General features: G+C 37.8%; 1 protein-coding gene across 3 annotated transcripts in view; it reads right to left on the bottom strand.

Annotated features, from left to right (window-relative positions):
* CASK (calcium/calmodulin dependent serine protein kinase) overlaps window positions 1–27,580 on the bottom strand; it is a 352,166-nt gene that overhangs the window by 263,725 nt on the left and 60,861 nt on the right. For all 3 annotated transcript variants that reach the window (XM_040632797.1, XM_040632783.1, XM_040632789.1), the window contains exon 2: window positions 19,654–19,766. In XM_040632797.1, coding sequence (XP_040488731.1) covers window positions 19,654–19,766 — 113 coding nt within the window. The remainder of the gene's footprint in view (window positions 1–19,653; window positions 19,767–27,580) is intronic.

Genomic DNA, 27,580 nt, shown 5'->3' with positions numbered 1-27,580 from the left:
TCATTTACTTTGATTACCTTAAAGAAAACTCCAACAGAAAGGAGCCAGCACCTAAAATCTGAATGGGAGAGGGAAAATCACTTGATGATCTCAGTTAATAATCCTGAGAGAAATTTTAAGAAAAAAGCAAACATAAAAATGTCCTCAAACTAAATCTAAGTCAGAAATATATGCTAGGGAAAGGAAGAATTTCAATTAGTAAACTAGCCAGATGCCAATATATGGTAAGTTAGAACATAAATGGGCCCAATCTCACCAAATCAGCAGTCCTTACTAAAGACATCTCAGACTTACAAGTGGAAAATTTATCAGCTACCCTGGGGGTAAAGAGTTTGAAACAAGACATGAAAAAAGCATGTTTGACTTTTTTTATTTTTAAAAGATTCTATTTTTAAGTAACCTCTACCCATAAGGTGGGGCTTACAACCCTGAGATCAAGAGTTGCATGCTCTACCGACTGAGCCAGCCAGGGGCCCCTGACATTTTTTATTTTTATTTATTTGAAAGAGAGAGAGAGAGAGAGCTCACAAGCTGTAGGGAGGGGCAGAGGCAGAGGGAGAAGCAGACTCCCCGCTGAGCAGGGAGCCCCATACAGGGCTCGATCCCAGGGATCATGACCTGAGCTGAAGACAGACACTTAACTGACTGAACCACCCAGGCGCCTCAACACTTTTTATTTTTAACAAAATTTTGGAAAGTTGTTTTGTCTAACAGTATTAGAAGTAGTAAAAATTCAGTTGTTGACAGAAACTAGAAAAACTACTTTACAGTAGCTTTATTTAAAAAAAAAAATAAAAGGAAGATGAGATAACGAAAATAAGTAAAGGGAAATTACAGAGATGGAACTGAAGTGGGCCAAATGAAGATAACTCCACAATGAGGCTAGGAGGAGTCTAAATGGAGGATAGGGAAATTATGGCCCACCTACAGAGTGCTAATTGTGACTGGAGATGCTTCACAGGGATCATCACCCTTAATCCTGGCACCAGCTCTGAGAGAACACTATTGTTACCCTCACTTGACACCTAGGAAGGGTGAGGTTTATGAAACTCGAGGTCACATCACACAGGACAGATTTGAAATGTCTGACTTCAACTCTTCCCATGCTTTTCCTGCAACAATGGATCTGTAAAAAAACAAAACAAAAAACCCCCCAAAAACCCCTAGGGAAACCTTTAGCTATAGTTCACTTAATATTTAACAACCTCAAACTTTCCTTGGATTTAATAAGAACTCAACAGGGTAGTCCTGTACTTAGTCTCGTGCAAAAGAGACTATGTCTTCAAATAACACAGGAGAGAAGATGATCAAATTAAAAAGATAAAAGCTTAGTTTCCAAAGCTCAGTTAAAAAAAAAAAAGCCATTGTATGAACAATAGTTAAGGTGGGGGATACAGGAAAAGCTTGGTAAGATTTTCATTCATATATTAGAAGTGTTAAAAAAAATTAGGTACACATTAGAGAGACAAATTGGCAAAGCTTTTCAGAAAGCCTGTATCGCTTACTGACTGCGCACTAAAAAATGAGCAATTTGGCCATCATTCCTCAAACAGTAGTCTCAACGTTTCCTGGCAGTTATTTCTGAAGAGTAAACAAAATAGATAAAATCTACCCCATTGATAGGGAGGAAATAGAAGCAAGCCAAGATAAAGGCAAATACCACAGACAACACAAGGCCAATTCAAATAGACTAGTGGAATTTTCTCCCAAAAGCATTTCAGAAATGGCCTTTCTTGTGTCGTAACTTTAGATGCATTTTGAACCAAATGCATTGCTCTGGGTGCTAGTTACCTGGATGAGTTCTAAGACAATTCATCGAACTGTACTATTTCTCATTATTTCTTAAGTATCCAGTAAGGACAACAAAACAAGATTCACCTGTGTCCTGAGCTGCTCTCCCTTCTTACTATTTACTATCAAGAAGGAGAATCTTGGAGCGCCTGGGTGGCTCAGATGGTTAAGTGTCTGCCTTTGGCTCAGGTCGTGATCCCAGGGTCCTGGGATTGAGCCCCACATCGGGCTCCCTGCCCAGTGGGGAGTCTGCTTCTCCCTCTGCCTCTGCTGTTCCCCCCTGCTTGTGTGCTTGCTATCAATAAATAAAATCTTAAAAAAAGAATGAGAATCTTCAGTCTGGATTACTAGATTTAAAGCTATTCTATGTTTTATTCCTGTCTATACCTACCCTAGCATTTAGCATTCTGCACAGAATAGGTATCTAATGAGTCTCTCCCCTCACCCCCCACCCCCGCCCCAGTGAATGAATGCTTCTGTGAACTAGCAAACCAGATTCCCTACTAAGGCAAAATACCCAAACAGATATTTTCCCCTGACCACATGAGCTGGCAAAAATCAAATTGCTTTACCCTCTTTCCCTTGAGACAGTGTATACCTAATTCCCCTACATAAAACGTTAAGTGTACAGTTCGATGAATTTTCTGTGAACTCATCCAGGTAACTAGCACCTAGAGCAAGAAATAGAACATGACCAGCATCTCAGAAGTCCCAAGCATTCTCCCCTCTCGGTCACTATCTCCCCCCAGAGGTAACCACTATTTTAATTTCAAAGGACATAGATCAGTTACACTGTTTTTATACTTTAAATAATGGAATCATAGGGTAGGTAGCCTTTTATGCCTGGCTTCTTTGACTCATCATTTTGCTTAAGAGATTCATATGTGTTTTATGTATAACAAAGGTTCATCCATTCTCATTGCTTTTTAATACCTCACTGTATGAATTCACTATAATATATGCCATTCTACTGTTGTTGGACACTTGGGGTGTTTCTTATTTAGGGCTATTACAATTCTGCTAAAAGTATTCTTGTACGTATTTTTTGGTGGACATATGTTAAGGCATTTTGGTTGGGTATATGCCTAGGAGTGGAAATGCTAGATCATAAGCTATGTATATGTCAGCTTTGGTAGATACTCCCAGTTTACCAGAGTGGTTGAACTCATTTATGCTCCTACTAGCGGTAAGAGTTCTGGCAGCTCTGTCTTCACCAACGCTTAGAATTGTCTGTCATTTTAATTTTTTAGCTATTTTGTTGGGAATGCAGTGGTATCACACTGTGGTTTTAATTTGCATGTCTCTGATGACTAATGAAGTTATGTATCATTTATTAATCACTTAGATAAATTTTCTTCCCTGAAATATCTTCCAAGTCTTTTCTCCGTTCCTGAGACTTCCTGATCTGTCTCTGGGATCACTGTAGAATTTACTTGACAATACCTAGCCTTGGCTTATTTCTCATAGAAGGGTCACCACCCCCCCACCATAACTAATTACATGACCTCACTATAGCAATGTGTGGAACAAGCCTGCACAGCAAAGCAGTCTGGATATACCAGAGTGCTGGCCAGGCAAGAAGGGATAAACACAGAATCGTGTGTTTATAGCCCAGCTTTGGACTCCTGACCATGCAAGTGTAAAACAACCTATTTACACTTTACAGATGTAATTTTTCCCCAAAAGAAGAAACCTTCCTTTGCTCGTCACTGTTCTTTTATGGTACCATTCCCCAGAATCTTCAGTAAATTCACCAAACTTATGTGACATTCCTTCATTCACTCAGTGAGTATTTACTAAATAACTCTGTGCCATGCACAGTTCTAGATGCTCAGAGTAAAGCTGTGAAGAAAACAAAAATGTCTCTGCCTCCGATTCTCTCTCTCTCTCTCACACACACACACACACACAAACACCCCTTTCCTTTTTTTGTGGAGGATGGGGCGCATGAAGCCAAGGATAGCTAGGCTGTAGGATATAGAGGGTAAGGGCTCTGGAGTCCAAAAGAGAGACTAACTTGGGTTCACCTGGCTCTATCACTGCTGTGCATGAATTCAAAGTTCTTTAACTTCTTTGACCTTCAATATCCTCTGCAAAATGTAGATATTTCTTTGCAGGATTTCTCTGAGGTTAAATGAGATGACATATACAAACAGCACCCAAGACAATGCCTGGCATTTTAAATAGTGTATGATTGGTACATGGCCACAATTAAAAAGGAGAATAGGTTGATTTCATTTGGTTACAGATGAAATCTTTACTACAAATGGAAGCACAGAACTGCTTCTGTTCATACATACTGCTCTTTCCAATGTACTATTACTAAACTCTTTTAATTATATAGTCAATTATTCATGCTGCTGGAGAGGTAAACCATTAAGATATTACAAAGCAACAGTTCATAAGAAAACAACTCTTAAAGCATTAAGCTTTAACCCATTTATAGGCTCAACTTCCTTTCTAGAGGGTAAGGCTTAAACCCTCTAGATTCAATCCCATAAATTGGTCATGAAGAAACTGAGCAATGTGAAAGTGGGACACGATGGAAAGCTGGTATCATGAACAGAGGAAAGAATCCACTCTAGGAAAACTGTAAACGAACAGCTTTGGAGTCCACTGAGTGTGGGGATTTCGGGACATGTCTCTTGAGGGGCCCTTGGAAGCTATTCCTGTGGATGTGTCACAAGAGATATTCACTCCTCTGTCTCATGGGCTTCTAAGCCAGGGCAATTCTCACACCCACCCAACAAAGATCTCACCTCTTGCTCTTGAGAGAGGGTTCAGCATGCATTCTCTAATTATTATGGATGTAAACACTAAGAAACCTTGTTCACAAAACAAGCAGATACTACCATATGATCCAGCAATTCTACTCTTAGGCCTACACCCAAGAAAAACGAAAGTATGTGTCCACATAAAAATACATACAGTCAATGTTTATTATTCACAGTAGTTATGTTCTATAAAGTCACATGAACACTGAGTGAGTGAATATGGAACCACTGCTCCAAGACGAGATATAGCGTTAGGTTCCTGTGAGTCTCTGGTCACATTTTGGTCAACCTATCAATACATAACCTTATTTTATGTGCATTTCTGTTTAAAGATGCCTTATTTAATAGATATCGTCGATCCATTAACATTGAACACACAGCTAGGAGTCCTTTAACTCATGCCTGAATGAAGCTTCTCTAACACTTGTCTTTCTATAAGGCACATCACAGCCTTCCCATGCTTAGGAATGCAGTTCAGCATTACGCCTGGGGGCTATGTGAAGCAGCAAGCCCATCAGCAAAAAGCACAGAAATGCCGAACTGTGGCACTAAATAGACTGGAAAAAGGACACTTGTTTATGAGGCACTTGAGGCAAAATAAGAAGGCAGAGGGTGGTCAGTTGGTTTGACCTCAGCTGGGAATTTAAATTTTTGGCTGCTCTGCACAGGTCTATGAATAACTGTGAAAGTGCCATGAGTATCTGTGTTGGGGTTACAGGTAAATTTTAGTGAGTAGGCAAATTTGCAAACAGAATTCATGAGTGGGGGTAGACTGTACATGAATGTTCATGGCAGCTAAAAAGTTGATACGACCCAAATGTCATCAACTACTGGATGAATAAAATATGGCCTATCCACACAATGGAATATTATTCATGCATAAAAAGGAAAGAAACCAGATATATGCTACAACATAGAGGAACTTTGAAAACATGTTAAGCGAAAGAAGTCAGAAAACAAAGGTTACATATTATGTGACTCCATTTATATGATACGTCCAGAACAGGTAAAGCCATAGAGACAGAAAGTAGATTAGTAGTTGCCAGAGGCTGGGGAGGGGGGAGAATAGTGGGTGTCCTACTAATAGGTATGGGGTTTGTTTTAGGGATGATGAAAATGTTCTGGAAATAGTGGTGATGCTTGTGCCTGCACAACTCTGAATATACAGAAACCACTAAATTGTACAATTTAAAGGAGTAAATTTTGTGATGTGTGAATTATATCCTAATAAAGCTATTATTAAAAGAAAACAAGAAGATGGGAATGGATGAGGTTTTGTTAAAGCAAACTTCTTCTGAGTTACATGCCACAAACTGCATAATGACCTAAAAAGTACTGTTAATGATCCATCAGCTAACAAGTTGATGAGTTCCATTAATTTTGTCGAAAGCAAAGCAAGAATCAATCTGACTTGAAAAAGTATGTGTTACCTGGTCTTTGAGACTTACTTCCTCAACACACCATGGTACGATTCTGGATTGCTGAGAGGGCTCATTGTGCATAAGGACAGAAGAAGAAATTGTGAAAGGGAACACGAGAAAGAACCTGTATGTCCATTACAGGCATTTTCCTGGGCATATCAACTTTAGAAAGAATACAAGAAATTGGAAACTGGTTCTCTTGTAACTATCCATGCCTGATATTGCTCAGAAGTCTCTTAACCCCTAGAAGCACCTGTACCCAGTGTGAAGACAGCCACTTGAGGAGCGAAAACTCAAATGTCAGTTTCCACCAGCCTTTTTCCTTTCTCACCAGCAACTTAATTCAGACTTCCATTTGTTGGCAGGTAACACAGTTACTGTTTTAAGTCTACAACTATCATACTATCCCAAAGAGGTTTTTTTTTTGTTTATTTAAGTAGGCTCTATGCCCAGCCTGGAGCCCAATGAGGGGCTTGAACTCACCACCGTGAGATCAAGACCTGAGCTGAGATCAAAAGTCGGACACTTAACCGAATGAGCCACCCAGGCGCCCCCCTCCCCCCGCCAAAGAGGTTTTAAATTGCAAGGGGACAGACTCCCTCTTTTTTTTATTTCCCTTGTATTACTGAGCACGAACTTCGTTAAAAGATGTTCAGTATGCATAAAATTTCGCTAACAATAAAAACTACTCCTTGCCAAAGAAAACCAGGCAGTATAATATTCCTGTGTAAATCAGGAATAACAGGACTGGATAATGAATACAAATGATTCTTCAAAGCCCTCACATAGGAAAATGTTGAGCTCTCTGACCCTGGAAAACAGCAAAGACTGAGAAATCTCCACATCCTTTGTGTTCCAGCATGGAAACACCTTCCCCAGATGACTTAAGAAGATTCACAGATGCCCTCCCCTCTTTGTTAACCTATGATAAAACCAGACAGGCCCTCCAAATGTCCATTATTTGTCTCATAAGTGATTAGCCCAACTGCTTGTCCACACTTATGAATCAGAACAAGATGCTTGTTAACTAAAGCTTGGGGAAGCTCCTCTACTTCTCATCCATCCTCCCATCTCCTCGCACTCAGTTCTTTCTATAGCCTTGTTTATTCCCCCTAGTGAAAGAAAAACTTTTTTTTTTTTTTGGCCTAACTTGAGATACTTGTAGATCTGTCAGATCATTCTATTTGAATAAACCCCACTCCCTATTGCAATAGTCCCTTCCTTCTGCTTGAAAAAATCCTTTCAAATAAAGACTTTTCCTTACTAATTTGGAATTTGTGTTTTTGACACATTATATAATGCACATTCCTTTCAGAATAAGTGCATTCACAAAAGACTTATGTTTTAGCCTATTTTCAAGCCTATTCATACAGACGGTATAATGGTAACTTGGACATTCAATATATCCAAGAACTGCCCCTCCTCTACTTCTTCACACTTAAATTTTAGTAACTATATTCTGAAATTCTTGTGACCTAGTATACAGAATGGGCATCCCATCTACTAGTTCCCATATATCAAAGACTATGCTTCCCCCGAACCACCCATATCTGTCACCACCTACTTCCATTTCTACAGCTTCCTAAGAAATTTTATGAATTGCATAATTTAAAAGCTAGCAAAATGCAAATCTGAAAGGAAATAGGTAGCTACTTATATGGAGGAAAAAAAACCCAAAATGATTTAAAACATGAAGCATAATTTAGTCCATATAGTGGAAGAGGGGGAAACTAAAAAAGCTGCTTATTTCAGAATAAAAAAATGAACAGTCCCTCATCTCACAGTTTTTCATAGTGTTACATTTCCTGAATGTGATATTAAGATGAAATTGAATATATAAGCCAGAGAGCTTTGAGAGCTCTAGAATATAAACATGACAGCCATACCTAAGTCATAGGAGATGGGAAATCCAGATTAAGAGAGGTTTAGGAGTAAAATGATATGAAAGATTATGGCCAACATACTTTATGTAATATCAAGCCATGTTTATACCTGGAATTATAACGAACAAGTATAAGTCATTTCAGTTTAACAAATAGCCGTATACTTTCAGAAGCAGAGATTGCAAACTTAAGTCTTCTCTGCATTTTTTAAAAGGCAAAACAATAGTAAGATGAAAAGAAATCGGGATTTTCTTTTTCCAGAGTTGATCTTATGACAGTCATGATAAGTTGCCTCAGCTTTAGAGATTCATCAGCAGTTACTCACAGAACAGTAACTGCCAACAGGATTTGATTAGCAATTCAATTATAAACTTGACATTTGTAAAATTCATATCTTATTTTAAATATTGTTGTCCAGAGATGCTTGCCACAATACAGCAAAATGATCATTAAAAAAGCAGATGTTTTTAAAGTTGACTTTTCAGCCTCAAAAGGTTCAATATAGTCACAAAAAAGGCCAGAACGGGAAAACAGCCAAAGATGTACCATTGAGGCAGTTTGCTAAAATAGCACTCATAATTTATTGCCTAAGATCTAAAGAAATACTTGATTTTCTATATAAAATGTATGTGCTTTAAAAATAAAAAACCTGGGGTGCCTGGGTGGCTCGGTTGATTGAACGTCAACTCTTGGTTTAGGCTTAGGTCATGATCTCATGGGTCATGGGATTGAGCCCTGCAACAGGCTCTGCACACAGTGGGGAGTCTGCTGGAGAGTCTCTCCCCACTGCCCCCCACCCCACGCACGTGTGCACATCGTGGTCTCTCAGATAAATAAATCTTTAAAAGAAACAAAAATAAACAAAAATCCTAATGGGAAAACCCCCTTTAGGAATATATATTATCCAGTGAACCATATAGTAATTAAACAACTACTATGGTCAGAAGTTATGAAAACGGAGTGTTGTGTTGAAAATTATTCACTAGGTGGAAGCTGGTTTCTAGCAGTTTTTCTCAAACTACTCCATGAAATACAAAACCCTATTTTCCCCCTAGGACCATTATTAACAAATATTTTTTAAAATACTAGCCAAGTTTAAGGACTCCATCAACCATAAGAGTCTATGATTATTAATACTAGTGCTCAGGAATGATGATCTGATAACTCAAAATTAAATTCATATTTTTCATATGCATATGACATGGCATATAAAGGATAATTCATTAATGTTTGAAACAATGGGTCTTTTCATTTCAAATATTTATTGAATTTAATATATTAAATCTGTGCCCAGGACTTAAAAACACATGATCAAGCTGCTCAAGAATCCTATTTCATGGTTTGTTTTTTTTTTAAGATTTTATTTATTTGACAGAGACAGCCAGCGAGGGAGGGAACACAAGCAGGGGGAGTGGGAGAGGAAGAAGCAGGCTCCCAGTGGAGGAGGGAGCCCGATGTGGGGCTCGATCCCCCTGAGCCGAAGGCAGACGTTTTATGACTGAGCCACCCAGGCACCCCTATTTCATGGTATTTTATATGACAAAATAAAACAGAAGTATCATCCTTAATCTCTTGGAATTTGCTAGATTATTTCTAACCATTTCAATTGCAAACCACAGTGGAAGAAACAGTGACTTTAAGAAAACACAACGGCAAAGAAAAGGTTTTGGCAAATGCTTTTTGCATGCAAAAGGAAGAGACGGAGATTTATTAACTAGACCAGTAATTATTCCACATAACGAACATAAATTCACTATGTAAATTAAATCTATTAAATATTCATGTTTCCTGAGGAAAACAAGTGACAGTTTTTGATTACGCTATCAGTTACATTAGTCAGAGTTTGCCTATACAAAACAATTTTGATTATTTGGAAACCAAAACCTGAAGTTAAAATGTTTTTGCCTATATACCCAAATCTTTATGGGCTAATTATCCATTTTGTGGATGAGTGCATTGATTAGGAGGACATTTTTGAAAGTTATTTATTTTAAAATAATTGTACATTAACAAAAAGTACAAAATAGCACAGAGAGATTCTGCATACCCTTAAACCAGTTTCCCATGTAGGGAAGCAAAATCTGCCACCCCAAAAGTGTTTCTTTGGCATGTGGATTACTTTAGGCTGCTTGCTTTTTAAAAAAAGTATATATATCCTGGAGATCATTTTTTTCCCCTGGACATTTAGGTGGCTTCTAGAAGTAACCACTCTTAGCATATTGATATGGATCTTTCTAGTTCTTTGTGCAGGTTTTTTTTCTATTTAATACAGAATATTATATTGTGATTTCTCTTTTTTCATTTAAATAATAAAGGTTGAGGTAGCTCTATGGATTAACTGGTTAAAGCACCTGTCTTGTAAATAACAATAAAGTTTGGAGATTATTTTATGTCATTTATATTCTCCTGGGCTGTTTTTTTACAAGATTTTTTTTTTTAAATTATTTATTTGACAGAGAGAGAGAGAATGAATGAATGAATGAATGGGAACACAAGCAGGGGGAGCACCAGAGGGAGGGGCAGAAGCAGGTTCTCCGCTGAGCAGGGAGGCCAGTGCAGGGCTTGATCCCAGGACCCCGGGATCATGACCTGAGCCGAAGGCAGACGTTTAACTGACTGAGCCGCCCAGGCACTCCTAGGCTGATTATTTGTAAGAAACAAAAGACTTAACAAGTTTATTTACTTTTTTTTTTTTTTGCCTTCTCCCTAAACGGTCTAAAAAAATTACAAGACCTACTCCAGGAGAGAGCTATCACTATAGATAACTACAGTATAATATGAACTAGGTGCGGTAGACAGCAACCTAGCAAAGCCTGTTGATCAAAGTCCTATGTTCCACTGTTTCTGGATGGCCCAGCAAACATTTGTTTACCAAATATTTACTCTTTCCATTCTTCCTGTGAATTGCCTTCCTTCCCTTTGAAGTACCAGATTCATACCCCTTTTTCCTTAAGTGCAGAGTGACACATATACCTCATTTTGCCTGTCTTTGAAATCTCATGTTTATGTAGATTTCCCGTACATACATAATTAAGTTTGATATTCTCCTGTTAATCTGTCTCATGTCAATTTAATTCTCAGACCAAGTGGAAGAAATCTTGAGGGTATCAGAACAGTTTTCCTCCCCAGGACCCGATGCTAACACCTTATATAACTTACTATAGTACAATGGCAACACCAGGAGACTGACATTGGTACAATCGACAGACCTTATTCAGATCTCCCCAGTTTCACATGGACTTGCGTGTATGTAGAGCTATTCAAATTTATCACCGTATATATCAGTTCATGTAGTTACTATCACAACAGGAGAGGTACAGAACTGTTCACAAAGATCCCCGACAACGATCCTAACATTCTATCCCTTCAGAGTCATACCTACCTCCCCTTCTCTCATGCTCTCATGCTTCTCACAAAAACTTTGTAATCCCTAATACCTGACAATCACTAATCTGTTGTCCAGTTCTATAATGTTATTACTTCAAAACTTATATAAAGGAAATCATATGGTATATGACCTTTCAGAAAGTTTTTTAAAACATAGCATAATTCCCTTGAGATCTAACCAAGTAGTTGTATGCATCAACAAGTTTTGTGTCTTGTTTTGTTTTTTGCTGCATAGTTATTCCATGGTATGGATGTAACCCTATTTGTTTAACCACTTACCCACTGGAGGACATTTTAGTTCTAAATTTTACCCATTTCAAATAGAACTGGTATGAAAACTTGATTGCATATTTTCTTGGGAACATAGGTTTTCCTTTCTCTGAGATGTACATTTTCCTGGAGTACAACTGCTGAATCGTTCGGCAAGTCTAAGCTTAGTTTTTCAAAGAAACTGCTAGACTATTTTCCAGAGTGACTTTATCCTGTATATTCCCATCAGCAATGTATAAAAGATCCAGTTTCTCCACATTTTTGCCAGAACAAAGTGTTATTTTTTATTACAACTGTTCTAATAGTTGTGTAGTAATATCTTGTTGTGGTTTAAATTTATATTTCCCTAATAACTAAGGACGTTGAACATTATTTGCATGTGCTTGGTACAAACCTATATAATCCTTTTTGGAAAATGTTAATTTTTTTTTACCTACTGGGTAAATGGATTTCTAAAAATTTTTATTTATTTTACTGTTGGATTTTCTCTCATTATCTTTAGATCGTACATTTTGTGTCATGTCTGAGAACTCCATACCCTAGGTCCTGATAATTTTCTTTTGTTTCTTGTATGTTTCCTTTTAAAAGTTAATTTTATGTTTTACCTTCAAATCTATGATACACCTGGAGATAATTTTTATATAAAATATTAGATTTAGATTGAGGTTCAATTTTTGGCCTATGGATGTCCAATTGCTCTTATTACCACTTGTTAAAAAACACTATTCTTGCGGCACCTGGGTGGCTCAGTTAGGCATTGGACTCTTGGTTTTGGGTCAGGTCATGAACTCAGGGTTGTGAGATCATGCCCCACATCAGGCTCCGTGCTCACTGGGGAGTCTGCTTCAGATTCTTTCCCCGTCCCTCTCATCCTCCCTCCACTTGCTCTCGCTCTCTCTCAAAAATAAATAAAATCTTTTTAAAAAATTATTCTTTCCTCACTGAATTGGGTTTGAACCTTGGTCAAATCAGTTGGCTGTACTCGTGTGGGGTTACTTCTGAGCAATTTGATCTGTTCCACTGATCGTGGTCTAGTCCTCTGCCAGTACCACACTGCATTAATTCCTATAGCTATATAAGTCTTAACAAATGGGGTAGAATGATTTCTCCCACTTTATTACAGCTTTTCAAAATTGTTCTATTCTTCTCCGTCTTTCCATATATAATCCAGCATAAGCCTTCCATACCCACAACAAATCTTCCTGGGAATTTAACTGGAATTGGAGCAAACTCATAGATAAACCTGGGAAGAAATGACATCTTCTCTTTGTTGAGTCATCCAATCCATGAAGAGAGTACATCTCTCCATTTATTTAGCTCTTTGAGTTTTTTCATCAGAGATTTATAGTTTTTACAAGGCTTATAGATATTTCACGGGATTTATACCTAAGAATTTCATTTTGTTTTGGGCAATTGCAAATAGCACAATGTTTTTAGCTGTGTTTTCCAGGTGTTCTTTATCAAGTATATAGAAAAACAAATATAATTGAGTTTGATATGTTCATCTTATATCATTGATGGACTCACTTATTAGTTCTGGAAGTTTTGTTGTTGTAGATCCTTGGGATTTTGTACATAGGCTTTCGTGTCATCTACAAATAAAAAGTTTCACTTCTTCCTTTCCCTGGCTTATTGTGATGGCTTCCAGCACTAGGCTGAATAAGAATGGTGAAAATGAACAACCTTGCCTTGTTCCCATTCTGAAAAGAAAAGCACTGAGTAAATTTCTCTGAAAAAAAAAAATGCAAGGTCTATGTCTAGATCCATTTTTGTTTTACGCATGTGGATGTCCAGTTGTATTAGCACCACTTGTTGAAAAAGACCATCCTTTCTCCATTGCCTTTGCTACTTAAAGATCAACTGACCATATTTGTGTGACTGTATTTCTGGGCTCTCTTTTCTACTGATCTGTTTGGGTTTTTTTCCCCCCACAAATACTACACTGTCTTGATTATTGTAACTTTAAGTACTGGAGTAATGTCAGTCCACCAACTTTGTTCTTGATTGCTTTAAGTAGTGATCTCTTAAATCAGGAGAAAAAAGGTGCAATCAAAAATAATTTGTACTGTCTTTCATATTTACATATGCAATTACCTTTACTGATGCTCTATTTCTTCTTGTAGTTTGTTACTATCTAGTGTTTTCTTTTGAGCCCAAAGGACCACTTTTACTATTTCTTGTAGGCCAGGTTTGCTACTGATGAATTTCCTCAGGTCTGTTTATCTGAGAAGGTCTTTAACTTTCATTTTTGAGGTATTATTTTCCTGGATATGGGATTCTTGGTAGACAATTTTTTTCGTTCATCATTTTGAATAATTACCCTCTTGTCTTCTGGTCTCCATGGTTTCTGACAAGAAGTCTGCTATTAATCTCATTAAGGATCCCTTGTACATGATGAGTTACTTCTGTAACTTTTGACAGTTTGATTCTGAAATATCTTTGAGTTCACCCTACTTGGAGTTTCTTGGGTTTTTTGGATGTGTAGATTTAGATTTTTCATCACATTTGAGAAATTTTTGGCCATTATTTCTTCAAATATTCTATCCCTTTCTCTCCTCTCCTTCTGGGACTCCAGTTATACATATGCTCATGTGCTTGATGGTATCCTACAGGTCTCTGAAGCTCTGTTAATTTTGTTCAACCTTTTTTCTCTTTCTGTTCCTCAACCTAAATAATCTTAATGTACCTATCCTCAAGAATGCTAACTCTTTGTTGTCTGCTCAAATCTTCTGTTGATTCCCTCCAGTAAAACTGTTTTTGTTTATTACACTTTTCTACTCCAGAATTCCTATTTGATTCTCTTTTTATAATTTCTCTTTATTGACAGTTTCTCTTTGGTGAGATTATTCTCATATTCTCCTTTAGTTTTTCAGACAGTTTTATTTCTTTGAACACATTTAAAACAGCTGATTTAAACTCTTTTTCTAAGGGTGCCTGGGTGGCTCAGTCGGTTAAGCATCTGCCTTCGGCTCAGGTCATGATTCCAGGGTCCTGGGATCGAGCCCTGCATCGGGCTCCCTCCTCAGTGGGGAGACTGCTTCTTCCTATCCCCCTGCCCCTCCCCCTGCTTGTGCTCTTTCACTCTTTCTCTGTCCAATAAATAAAATCTTTAGAAAAAAAATCTTTTTCTAGTAAGTCAACAACTCAGTTTGCTCAGGAATAATTTCTATTGATTGCTTTTTTCCCATTAATGAGCCCTACTTTGTTTCGTTGAATGTCTCATTTTTTTGTTGTTGCTGAAAACTAGATGTTTTAAATAATGTGTCAACTCTGGAAGTTAGAATCTTCCTTCCTCTAGGGTTTGCTGTTACTGTGGCAGTTTTTGTTCTTATTTGTTTAGTAAGTTTTTGGAATGAATCCTGTCAAGTCTGCATTCTTTGTTGTGTGTGGCCACTAAGTCTCTGCTTGGTTAGTTTGCTTGTTGCTCAGACAGGGGCCGTGTATGTATTGGGTCATACCTTCCATGTTCAGGGAGCTGACAACTCTGCCTTAGCATTCAATTCCCCGGTGGCACAGCCTCGAAGTTGGCCAGAGTTGAGAGCTTAAGGCCTCCTTAGGTCTTTTCTGAGCATGTGCACAGTCCTATGCATATGCATGGCTTTCTTGATTCCCACAAAAACGTTTGTTGTTTTTTCAGAGCCCCTACAGACCTCTCACTACCTAGTTTTTCTTTTTAAGCTTTTAGGTTAGCTTTTTGTTTGCCCCAAATGTTACTCTACAGCCTCAGGTAGCTGTGAACTTAAACTGCCTCTAAAAATTTTCAACAAATGCCCCCAGGCAAAAGGTATTTTGCAGTAGGCAATCTCTGAGTCAGACCAAATAAAGACAAGCCTTGCAAGTGGGGCCCCTTCCAGGGAACTACCAGACATGTCAGATAATGACAATTTCATGGGCATGAGGCTTTCAAGGAATTCCATCCCTGTTCTGCCTCCTTTGGTCGCTGCCAGGCTTCTGGTTTTCACCATGATTCGTGAACTCTGTTTTCAAGGTTACCATGGAACTGGACAGAGGAGGGTGGGAACGGGGCAAGTTAAAATACCACAAAGCTCACTGTTCTTAGCAAGAATCAGTGGTTTTTCCTGAATAAATTCTTCCTGCATAGCTGCAAACCTTTGGTTAGTTTCCAGAGTTCTGAAAAAGTTGATTCTATTTTTGCCAGTTTTCCCCTTGCTTTTATGAAGAGGAGAATTGTCAAACGTCCTTACTCCTCTAATTTCGCTGACATCATCTGCTATCTGGGACTTTTAGAACGAGATATTCTTAGAGACTAGGTAAACTGGAACCCAATCTATATTCTTTCTAGAAGACAGTATTCTTCCGAAATAAAAACTGCCATTTTTGAACTTTTAAAATTGAACCATAAAGAGATGAGTTCCTTCAAGATCTCAGAACTGTCAATGCAGCTTCCAATTCTATATATCTTACCGTCCTTAAAATTTCCTTATAACAATTTGTCTAAATTAATTTTGATACCTATTTTTAAAACAAAAAAGTCAAATTTAATTAGTGGTTTAGCAGACTAAGAGATAAAATGTGTATTAATTACAAGTTTTAAGATATTCATCAAGGAATTTCATTAATGGAGGCTGTGTCTGTACGTATGAAAATATCCTCTGATCAGAAGTAATATCCTAATATAAATTCAGCCAGCTTTCATTTAATAAAAACTTGTTATTCATCTCATGTTCATAGGCATCAATTTCATTTTTTCATACATGTGAAAGAAGAAACTGAACCAGTTAGGAACAATACGCCTTTTTAGGAATCTAATAAAAGCTATGGACTTTCTTCCTAGGAAAATGAACATGTATCTATAATTCAGCTTACAATTTAAGGGGTTCTTGGATACCCCATAACCTGTAAATTGAGAACCCCTACTGAAAAGAAATTATGATTTTAATGGGAAAAATAGAAAACAGATATTCAAATAATTACACCTTCAGTGAAGCATCAAGAATTTAAAATATTAAAACATACAAGTGGTCTCCAACTAATATATAGTATTTCATTTCAAAAGCTAATTTGTAAATTATGTATTTAGAATTTATTACATGTTCTTATAAAACAATGTTAGAAACAATGGCTGAAGACTATTTAACTGTAAACCTCTTAAAAGTAGGTGCTCTTTTTATCTGTCTTTTTATTATAATGATCTGTCCAAGTAAAGAGCATATGTTAGGACCTCAGGTGACCCTTTACTCAATAATGTATTTGAATACAAATGCACTAAAACAGGAAAAAATATTGAGGCAATGACAAGGTCAAATAAACCACAAAGACAAAAGTTAAAAAATAAAATGGAAGTGATGAATCACTGCATTCTACTCCAGAAACCAATACTGCATTATATGTTAATGAAATAAAATTTAAATTAAAAAATAAATTTAAAAAATGGAAAAAGAAAAGAATAAAACAGATTTTGAATTATGTGTTGCTTGAGAGACAGGCTTAATTAGAAAAGAATGTAACAGTAAATACAGCTATCTAGATATTTAAACTTATGGACTCCTTTTTATTGTGTTAAATTTCACTTCAAAATACATTTCTTCTTAATATAGCATCTCCTACACTTAGCCATGAATGAGGTCATTTTTGGACCCTAAGAGTTTGTAAATGGGCTAGAAGGGCAAAAAGGATAAGATGTTTTGCCTTCAGTGACTGGAAAGGAGTTAAAAGGCACTGGGAAGGGGAAAGTAGTCAGAGGTTTTACATAAATATTATATATATCTTCAGATGTGTCCAAGTTAAAGTAAGATAGTGTGAACATGAGCAATGAGAGGATATGGGAACACCACTGGAAGGAAGAAAGGGAGGGAGTGGGGGAGGGGAGGATGAAGGAAGGAAGGGGAGGGGGAAGGGGAGGGGGAAGGGAAAGGGAAGGAAGGGAGGGGAGCGGAAGGGGGGGAGGGAAGGGGGAAGAGGGGAAGGGGGAAGAAGGGAAGGGAGGGAAGGGGGGAAGGGGGAAAGGGAGGAAAGGGGGGGAAGGGAGGGAAGGGAGGGAAGGGAGGGAAGGGAGGGAAGGGAGGAAAGGAAGGAAAGGAAGGAAAGGCAGGAAAGGCAGGAAAGGAAGGAAAGGAAGGAAAGGAAGGAAAGGTGGGGGTGGGTAATGGAGATGGAATTTTGATTTTGTTTCTTGGTCACTGTGCTAAATAAGATGGGAAAACTACATTTTAGTGCCATAAATGTAAAGGACAAGTGGCACATTTTCATTTGAATAACAATGAACTCTTATCAAAACGAGATAAAATCATGAGTAATACACAGAATTCAACTGGTATCATACAATATTTATAGGTTGTGGCCCTACCATATAGGATAAATGAAATGACCTGGCCTCGTCTTCAGAATAGAACTTGAAGACGTTTATACAGCAAAAGCAATGGCAAAACAATGGAGGAATGAACTACAATTTCAGTGACAGGCTCCCATATATTAGGTAAAGACAAACTCAGAGACACGGACTACATGTCAACCCTCCCCATCTCCCCCCCACCTTTTTAATTAAGTTTGGCATTTGACTCGCTAACTAGGTGACAATTAAAAAAAAAAAAAGGTTCGGCCTGGCATTCTGAGTCTATAGCGCCAGAGATCCCTTGCTGTCAATAAACAACCTCAGCAAACTGAGAAAGTAATCAATTGCCTCCCTAAAAATGTCTTTAGCCTGGAGAGATTCAGAATTAGGTATAAAAATGAGCTAATTCAATATAAAATTGGTATACTGAGTAACTGATTTAGACCTGTGATTTTAAACTAGACTCTAAGTTCATCAACAGTAATAGAACATTTACGAGAAATAAAGATTCAACACATCTATAGGTTTAATAAACTATGTTCAAGACCCAGGAAAGTTTTATTAGTTGACAACTGAGGTACAGAAAATCAAATACAGTATATTAAACTTAAATCCAGTTAAGTTTTAGGAAACATAATTAAGCTGCAAAGCCTGCTTGGAAGTAAATTTTAAATTCTGCTAAATTTATAAAATAATTTATATTAAGAAGTAATAATAGCCAATTCCAGAGAATGAAACCATGAGATCTAAAACCTCTGAATCTTACCATAATGTTTTAAGGATTAAAGCACTTTAAAAAAATCAGTGCTTCTTGTGAGTAACAACTTCTAAGAATCTTCTATAATCAGTATATGGATAATAATAATAATTCAACGGGTTAAAAAAGTGTTTAAAAGCAATGATCCTGAAAACAGATCTACAGAAACAGATTAACTTGGAGCTCACAGTATATGGGATTCTACTTTCCAAAATTAGGATAACTGGATAAAGTATAAATTGGTTACTCTACCCTAGCTTTTCCAACTTCAACTATCAACTGCATTGTTCTTGGGAGAAGAAAAAAAAGCCTAAAGGAGGCTATCTTTTATTGGACTGTGAAAAAGCCTGAATTTAGAAGACAGGCTAGTTAGAAAAATAAATATAATCAATTGTGCCAGCTGAAGGAGGAGGACATGCGAACTATGGCTACATGAAGCTAGGAATTAAACCGTATAAAAAATAAGTAACTTTAAAACGCTTACCTACTGTTTAAAAACATTGACATGTAAATATGACTGACCATATCAACGTCTCAAAACCAAAGTTTAAGTCCTGCCTATCATAACCGTACTGATCTTTCAAATTTTCACATATATACTCTGAGTGACTTAAACCAAATGTGATATAGGAGTCTTTTAGTCCTATTAGACGATAATCCTAAAGGTGGTAAGTTATGGATCTGGAGGGAATTCATCTTAGTTTCTTTTGAACCTGCAATTACCCTATCTTTGCCATTACTTCCCCCTCCCTCCCTTCCCATCCCATCTTCCATACCACAGGACTCAAAATTAGACCCTACAAAAATATATATCCAGATTTCACTTTCTTCCTAGTCAAAAACCATAGGCCTAGAGCAATCTTACGTGGTTCTATAACTGTAAATTACTCTAGCTATCTTTCAAATACCATGTTCTAGAACTGACAAACTAGAATGTAATTTAAACTGTCTCCACCCACTTCCCACTATATTATACCCACCACCTCCCCACCCTCAGATGAAAGTTAGGTTGATAAATGGATTTTGGAGATGAAATAAAGCCAGACATCAAATAACTTACTTGAAATCCATCTCTTACCTTCTGTACTTAACCCTGGACTTGATGTGAACTTGGCTACATCAACAATTTTTACAGCAAATTGTTGCCCAGTTTCTCTGTTGATACATCGTCGTACAACACTGAAGGGACCCCTTTAAAAAAGAAAAAAAAAAAGGCCAAGTTTAATTCATTGCTTTTAATTAATGTCCCCATCAACACCTTACTGATGTTTCATTGTCTACTATGGCTGTAGTTTAAGATCAAATTTAAGTACCGTAATTTTGAACATATTTTTCTATAATCCATGAGGTAAATAATTTATAAGTTAAAGTTATTAAACCAGAATAGAAAACAAGTTTGCATTTCAAAATGACTTATAAAAATTCTAACTAGTATTCTTATATTCAAGGCAAATAATCTTTGTAACATTCTACATATATTATCAACATCTTAAAGTAAGAAATCACAGTGGTAGTGCACACAGCTTTTACCTTTTGAAGCAGAAACTTAAGTCATTCTTGACCCCTTCCCCTTTCACCTTCCCCACCACCTCCCCAATCGTCACTAACAAGTCCTACTGACTTTTTCTCAACTCTCTCTCAATCCCATCCACCTCTCTCCATGTATCATACCCTAGGTCTAAGGTACTACCATCTTCTGCTGGGACTACTGAAGAACTTGTTTCTCCCACTCATTCTTGGAGTCATGTTTTAAAAACGAAAATCTGATCTTATGTTTCTGCTCAAAATCCCAGAGAAAGAAGGTACTTTCAGTGCATATATTTGGCTAAGAACCGAAACACATAAGTAATTCCCAAATAAGAAAATACACCCCTGTAAAATCTCACCAAAAGACTTGAAGAGGCACTTCACAAAGAGAAAGCCCTGCATGATTTTGCCTCCAATAGCCTCTCCGGTCTCACAAGAAGTCAAAGAGAAATCTATCTTCCTTAAACTTCAAATTAGAATTGTTCTAAATTGCCATAGGAAAGGAAGTACTTTCTACCAGGAGAGCCCCTGGTCTAGTCATTTGAGTCATCCAGCTCTCTCCCTCAATTGGTGGCTCTCAATACTGGCCATACAATTCAATCAACTGGGATGACTGATAAAACACCAATGCCCGGGCCCACACATTACATACACACACACGTGGGCATGCACAGTTCCTGTGATTAATAGTTATCACATAGGTATCTGAACCAAAGATAATCCAAAGATTGACTTGTACAGGTACATGCTTGAATTGACTACTGAATAATACAGAATACAATAGCAATGTACCATAGCAATTTATGTGAAGGTGAGTATAGTTTAAGTCATCAAATACATGTACATTTTTACACATGTGTATTCCGCCCCCCTCAGGAAAAATAACACCCTCATTAGCTTTTACAGGTAAGAACAGTACATGTGGCTGCCCGTGGTCAATCAGCAGATAAGTTCTTCATTTATACTGGGGCACATGTGATCCTGCTTGCCTAAAGAAGTTTGTCTTTCTCTTAATTAGGGGACAAGGAAAAGAATATAATCTAACCCAGACTTAAACATTTCTCTAACATCATATGAATTAGTGGATTTCACTATGTCATCATCTGGACATCAATTATACCACAGCCTCAAATTTCTCTCTTCAAGCAACCTAACAAAGCTCAACTGGAAGGAAAAAAAATGGCAATAATGTGGCTTTCAGAACTCCGAAGAAAGAGGACCTTTTTGATAACCACTCCAAACTGCTCAAAGATTTTGCCCTGAGAGAAGACAATATAACAAAGTGAGGCAGGAATCCCACAAATGGTTTCATTCTCAATCTGGATGTCTTATTTGTGACTACTTACCCTGACAACAGCAAGCAATTTCAGGAACTGCTTAATGTAACTGGTTTTTGTCCACACATAAACCCTTGGGATTCTATTTATATATACATTTGTGTAGTGTGCTTCAATTCACTATAGATCTTTTTGGAAAATTTCCAAGATCTGTATGTGGGATTATTCGTGGACAATAGAGTCAATTTTTCACTTGTTCCTGTTTGATGAAAGGTGAGGAAGGAAAGCATAGCTTCTCTCCCTGCCCTTTTAGTAATAGTAAAATGAAGAAAGCTACAGAGAAAGGAGGGAAAAGGGAATTCGGAGGGTGGGGGGAAAGCATTTAAGACTATGAATAAAAATCAAACCCAATCCTCAATTCTTTAGGCTAATTCTATAATGTGAGGCAAGGAAAAGGAATTTATTTATGAACTACTGATGACCTGAAGACAGATCAAAAAGTAAAGGATTTCAAGGGTCTGTCCCTCAATGGCACCCAGGGAGTCAGCAAAAGTGAATCAAATTTAGTACACAAAAAAAGACACTAAAATATACTTTTTCTTATGATTTAATCCAAGAGAGGGTATAATAAAGTGTGTGTAATGCAGTAAATGTTTTATACTTATTAATTATACTTGAATGATATTTTAAGGAACAGCAAAAATTCAGGAAGCCTGGGTCTGGCCATTCGTCTGGCCGAAACTCTTTCATGCTTGAAATCTCATCCTTACATTTTTTTAGTCTATGGTACAGTTGATTCTCGAGTATTTATGTGGGGGAAAATATTGACAGATAGTTGTAAGCCATCATCATAAGCTATTATCTTTCTCATATTTCTACTAATTCTGGCCAGCATGTTAATCAAAATGAAATAAGATAATTGATAGCATTTCAGATTTGATAAAATAGATGTTCTATGTTCAACTCTCTTAGAATAATGAATTTTGATTAAGATTGCAGTACAAGGTTCCATCTGAGGCAGGTGGCAGCTTGCAGAATTCTGTTTTTCAGTAAAAGGTCAATGAAACCAGAATATGTTGCAAGTGAATAAATATTGCTGTACCACGGCTAAGGTTTTGAAAAGAATGCAGCTGCGTCTCTATGCAGTCACAGAGTCCTCTCATCTGGTTTTCATTTATGTGAAGAAAGGTTAAGTCTAGGAAATGAGCAATTGAAAAAAAAAAGATTTATTTTAGAGAGAGAGAGAGAGAGCAGGGGGAGGGGTAGAGGGAGAGAAAGAATCCTCAAGCAGACTCCCTGCTGAGCAGGGAGCCCGACGCGGGGCTCGGATCTCAGGGCCCTGAGGATCATGACCTGAGCTGAAATCAAGAGTTGGACGCTTAACCAAATGAGCCACCCAGGTGCCCCGGAAATGAACAATTCTGATACCAAAAGTAAATACATCAAAAAAGACTAGAATTAAGTGAAATCAGGCTAGAATATAGTATGTTAGTTTTCAGGATAACAGATTTAACACAATGCATCTAATTTATTTTCCTCCCCAAACCCCACTAAAATGATACCAAAGGGGCTATCACTTTTTAAAAAGGACTAGGAGAAACTAGAGGAGACAACAGTAATACTCAAATTTAGGAAGCAAAAAACCAGATGGAGTAATGGTAACTAACTTAGCGGGGCCAGGAAAGCTGAAGTGCAAAGAGAAAATAAGGGAAGTTCATAAACCAAACCCATTCACACTCCAGAATCCTCAAGAAACTCTTGAACTGGCAGCACCAGATAACCCTGGAACTAGAGGTTAAGAGGGTGGGGCTAAAAGAACAGGTTTGAATGAAATCTCTAGAGAAGGAGTTAGAGTCCTAGATCCCCTCCATACCCATATTCCATCCCATTGCGCAACTGCCCTACAGTCATTCTACCAGAGATCTGCTCTAGAGAGAGTAAAACAGGGTCTGAGAATGGGGGGGGGGGCACAAGGCAGTTGAGGAAGTGGGTACTAGTAAATGGAAAGCAAGGGGATTGAGTGATCACACACAAACTGAATGCAGACAGCCCCACCCCTTTTTCCTCGTAACAGGGGGGACGTTAGAAGCTAGAGCTTTATCCTTCAGGCAGGAGAAGAAAGATTTTCTGTTGTCTATCCGACCAGGCCAGAAGGGAAAGACCTATAGATAATGACTTGAACTGCTCAAGGAGCTCCGCCCACAAGTTCAGAGCTCTCAATCAGCTTTCAGTCCCTCTACTGCAGGATTTCCAAACTCAGCACTACTGACATTTTGGCCTGGATACTTCTTTGTTGTGCGAGGATGTCCTCTGCGTTGTAGGATGCTTAATAGCAATCTGGGCAGCACCCCCTGACCCAGTTTTCACATCCAAAAATGTCTCCAGACATTGTCATATGTCCCCTGGGGGGCAAAATTCGCTCCGATCGAGAACCACTGCTCTATTCCTACTCATGAGTAGACCGCCAAACTCCCAAGATATCTGGAGAACAGTCTGTAATTTGGAAGACAGAGATCACAAAACAGAAAGAGCAACCTAGTCTCTCATGGCTCATTCCCCCTTCTGTTTACCCCACCTTCCCGCTTCCCTTTCTTCTCCTACCGATCTTCCTACTTCTTATGTTCCATAAATGAGTGAAACCATATGATAATTGTCTTTCTCTGCTTGACTTATTTCACTTAGCATTATCTCCTCCAGTCCCATCCATGTTGCTGCAAATGTTGTGAAATCGTTCTTTTTGATGGGATTGGGATAGGCCGGTGATGGGTATTAAGAAGGGCACATATTGCATGGTGCACTGGGTGTTATACGCAAGTAATGAGTCATGGAACTTTACATCAAAAACTAGGGATGTACTGTGTGGTGACTAACATAACATAATAAAAAATTATAAAAAATACAAGGAAAAAGATGAAATAAAACTTGACATCTTTGAAAAAAAAAAAAAGAGCAACCTAAAGGAAGAAGACTAAACAAGAAAAAAAAAACACTTCAAACTATGAAACAAAAACAGAACTTTCAGAAAATAAAAAAAGGGCTCTTGAAAAAGAAACACCTTAAGAAATTTAAAACTCAATAGAAGGGCTAGAAGGTAACACTGAGGAAATGTCCCAGAAAGTAAAGCAAAAAGAACAAAAGAGATGGAGTGGAAGAACGCAGAAGAATTATCTAAGAAAATTTCCCAGAACTTAAACCATGAGTTGCCCAAATTAAAAGGAGCCACCAAATACTTGACAAAATAGATCACAGACCCATGTCCACACATGCCACTTGGAACTTAAGAGCACTGTGGGCCAGATTTTCCATTGCCAAAAGTGGAGGGACGGGTATGCTGGGAGGAGAGGATCATATGGTTCACAAAGAAAGACCTGGAAGCAGAACGGCTTCTGATTTCTCGATGGCAATACTAAAAACAAGAAGACAATAGAGCAACACCTTCAAAATCATGGAGGAAATTTCTAACTTTTAATTCTATATCCAGCCAGAAAAATCAATAATCACAAAGACATTTTCAGACATGAAAGAGCTCAATAAATTACTTGCAACGCATACTTTCTGAAGAAATTATTTTAAGATATGTTTGCCAAAACAAGAGACTACATCAGTAAAAAGGATGTCAAGAGACAGCAAAGAGGAGACCCAACACAGGAGATGCACAAAAGGAGCCCCCAGGAGTATAAGAGAGGGAGACCTCAGGCTGACAGCCAGGTGTCAAGGAGAGGTTAACCAGTTCAGACTGTGAGCTGTCAAAGATTCCCAGTGCCACTGATCCCCTTTCACTGATCCTCAAAACAAGGAAGAGTGGGTGTGCTGGGCCCAGATTCTTCTGTTTTGCTTTTCCTGACCAGGGGCTGTTAAGATTCCTGCTCTTCTCTGCTGCCTGGATTAGCAAAAGACTGTCATTTCAATCCACAGCAGTTGGCATACTCCTGAGAGCTGGAAGTGGGTCTCAGCGGACTGAAAAGCAGGAGAATGCAGAGCAGCCCAAGCCCCCTGACCATATCCTGCAGAACAGTAAACCAGCCCCCATACTATAGCACTGACGTACTGCCTGTGAGGAGCCCTGCGTCATGGGATTTACTTGGGACCTTGCCAACCGACCTCCCAGATGGGGGGGTTCCTATACACTCTCAGGGTATCTGAAGTCAGACTGTGAATGAGAGGTTCTGTTCAGCTTTTCTTCTCCTGAGAATCTCCATACAATACTGGTAACATTGCCCTTTCCTTGCATACCTGTTTGTCCTTACTACTCAGTTTTTAAAGACTAAATAATACACTGTTTGGGCATACATACCTACCTAGGTGGTAAAGCTATAAAGAAAACCAAAAGGAACGATTAATATAAGAGCCAGGGNACCAGTTGGGGGGGGGGGAGAAAGGTTGTTTTTGGGGAGGGGCATACAAAGGGTTTTTAAAGGTACTTATTAATATTCCATTTCATCACCCGGATGATGGATTCATGAGTTTTCATTTCACTATTATTCTTTAATACACAGTATTCTTTAATACACATACTTTATACAATCTTCCGTACATATATTTCCTAGTTTAAAAAATGTTTTCAGGGCTTAGAGGTAAATCCTTAAGATCTTGCTAAACAAAGGTCTTAATTTTTTTACATATCTGTACAAATTATTTTAAGTGACTTGATATATGTAAATTAAAAAAAACAATGTATCTCAAACATGATAAAGTTAATATGAATTATGTTCATTGTAACAGTATGAACTTCTTGTCCATATCACAGGCCTAGAAGCTTCATTTCTCTATAACAAATTATGCAATATATCACAAGGATACAGGAAAACCACAAAGAAAAAGAATTACCAATTAACAAAAGGAAAGAAAAGGATGGGGGAAGTGAAGACCAAGAACAAATTCATGTTATATATATATATATTTACACACACACACACACACACAGTTGATACACACTCAAGCCTCATTATTTGAGAGTATGAAGTCACTTACTAACATTTGTAACCCCAAATCAATACCCACTGCACTTTCACAGTCATTCACAAACACACGCCTAACACTGAAATATTTGAGTCACCCGATGTGGATGTTACCAGCTAAGGGTGAACAAGGTGACACCTGGCCTTCTTGTTTCAGCTGTCATACTGTAAGCAGGTGTCCTTTTTGCCGTTTAGTGCATTTTTTTACATTTTGTGCTTTTTGTTGATCACTTCACTGTTTAAAATGGCCTTTAAGGGTAATGCTGAAGGGCTGTCTAGCATTCCTAACTGCAAGAAGGCTGTGATATGCCTTAGGGAGAAAATATGAGTGTGAGATAAGCTTCATTCAAGAATGAATTATGGAGGGGCGCCTGGGTGGCTCAGTCGTTGAGCGTCTGCCTTCGGCTCAGGGCGTGATCCCGGCGTTCTGGGATCGAGCCTCACATCAGGCTCCTCTGCTGGGAGCCTGCTTCTTCCTCTCTCACTCTATCTGCCTGTGTTCCCTCTCTCACTGGCTGTCTCTCTTTCAAATAAATAAATAAATAAAATCTTTTTTAAGAAAATGAATTATGGAGCTGATAGTCATGGTTTGATGTTAATCAATCAACAATATATAGGAAATAAGGTATCTTCAAATAAAAATACACATAAGACAGGTTATATGCATTGATTAGTTGAAAATGTGACCAAAGGCTCAAAGGAACCTAACCCTGTATTTCCCCTAGGAGCAATGGTTCAGCATACATTCAGTGTTTGGGGCAACTTCATAGAACATGACTACCACAAATAATGAATATCACCTGTGTGTGTGCATGTGTGCATATACATACACACATATGTATTTGTATTATGTAATGTATATTTATAATATGTAGTATTATGTTACATGTTTTTAGAATATAAACTCAATAAGTACCTGGTATATATTAGACCCTCAATAAGTATTTGGTGAATGATGTATCAAAAACTAGGAATGAGGAAGCCCCTGATAAATTTATCATACCACACAATTTTACACAAGCATATAAAACTGAAAAATCATGGGACTTCTAGCTATTTCTCTACCAATTTACTAAGTCTGTATTTTCCTATGACTTTCTATATAGTTCCTATGTTAGTTGAGGGAAATAAATGGTGGGTGGGTAAAAAGGAAACAAACTAAAAATATAATGACATTAGCAGTAAGAATAATGTCTTAAGAACTACAGTCTATAGACACACACACACACACACACACACACAC

The sequence above is a fragment of the Ursus maritimus genome (genome assembly GCF_017311325.1).
Source record: "Ursus maritimus isolate PB19 chromosome X unlocalized genomic scaffold, ASM1731132v1 scaffold_X1, whole genome shotgun sequence".
Classification (NCBI taxonomy): domain Eukaryota; kingdom Metazoa; phylum Chordata; class Mammalia; order Carnivora; family Ursidae; genus Ursus; species Ursus maritimus.
The sequence above is the reverse complement of the archived record's forward strand: the minus strand, read 5'-3'. Positions and strand labels throughout refer to the sequence as shown.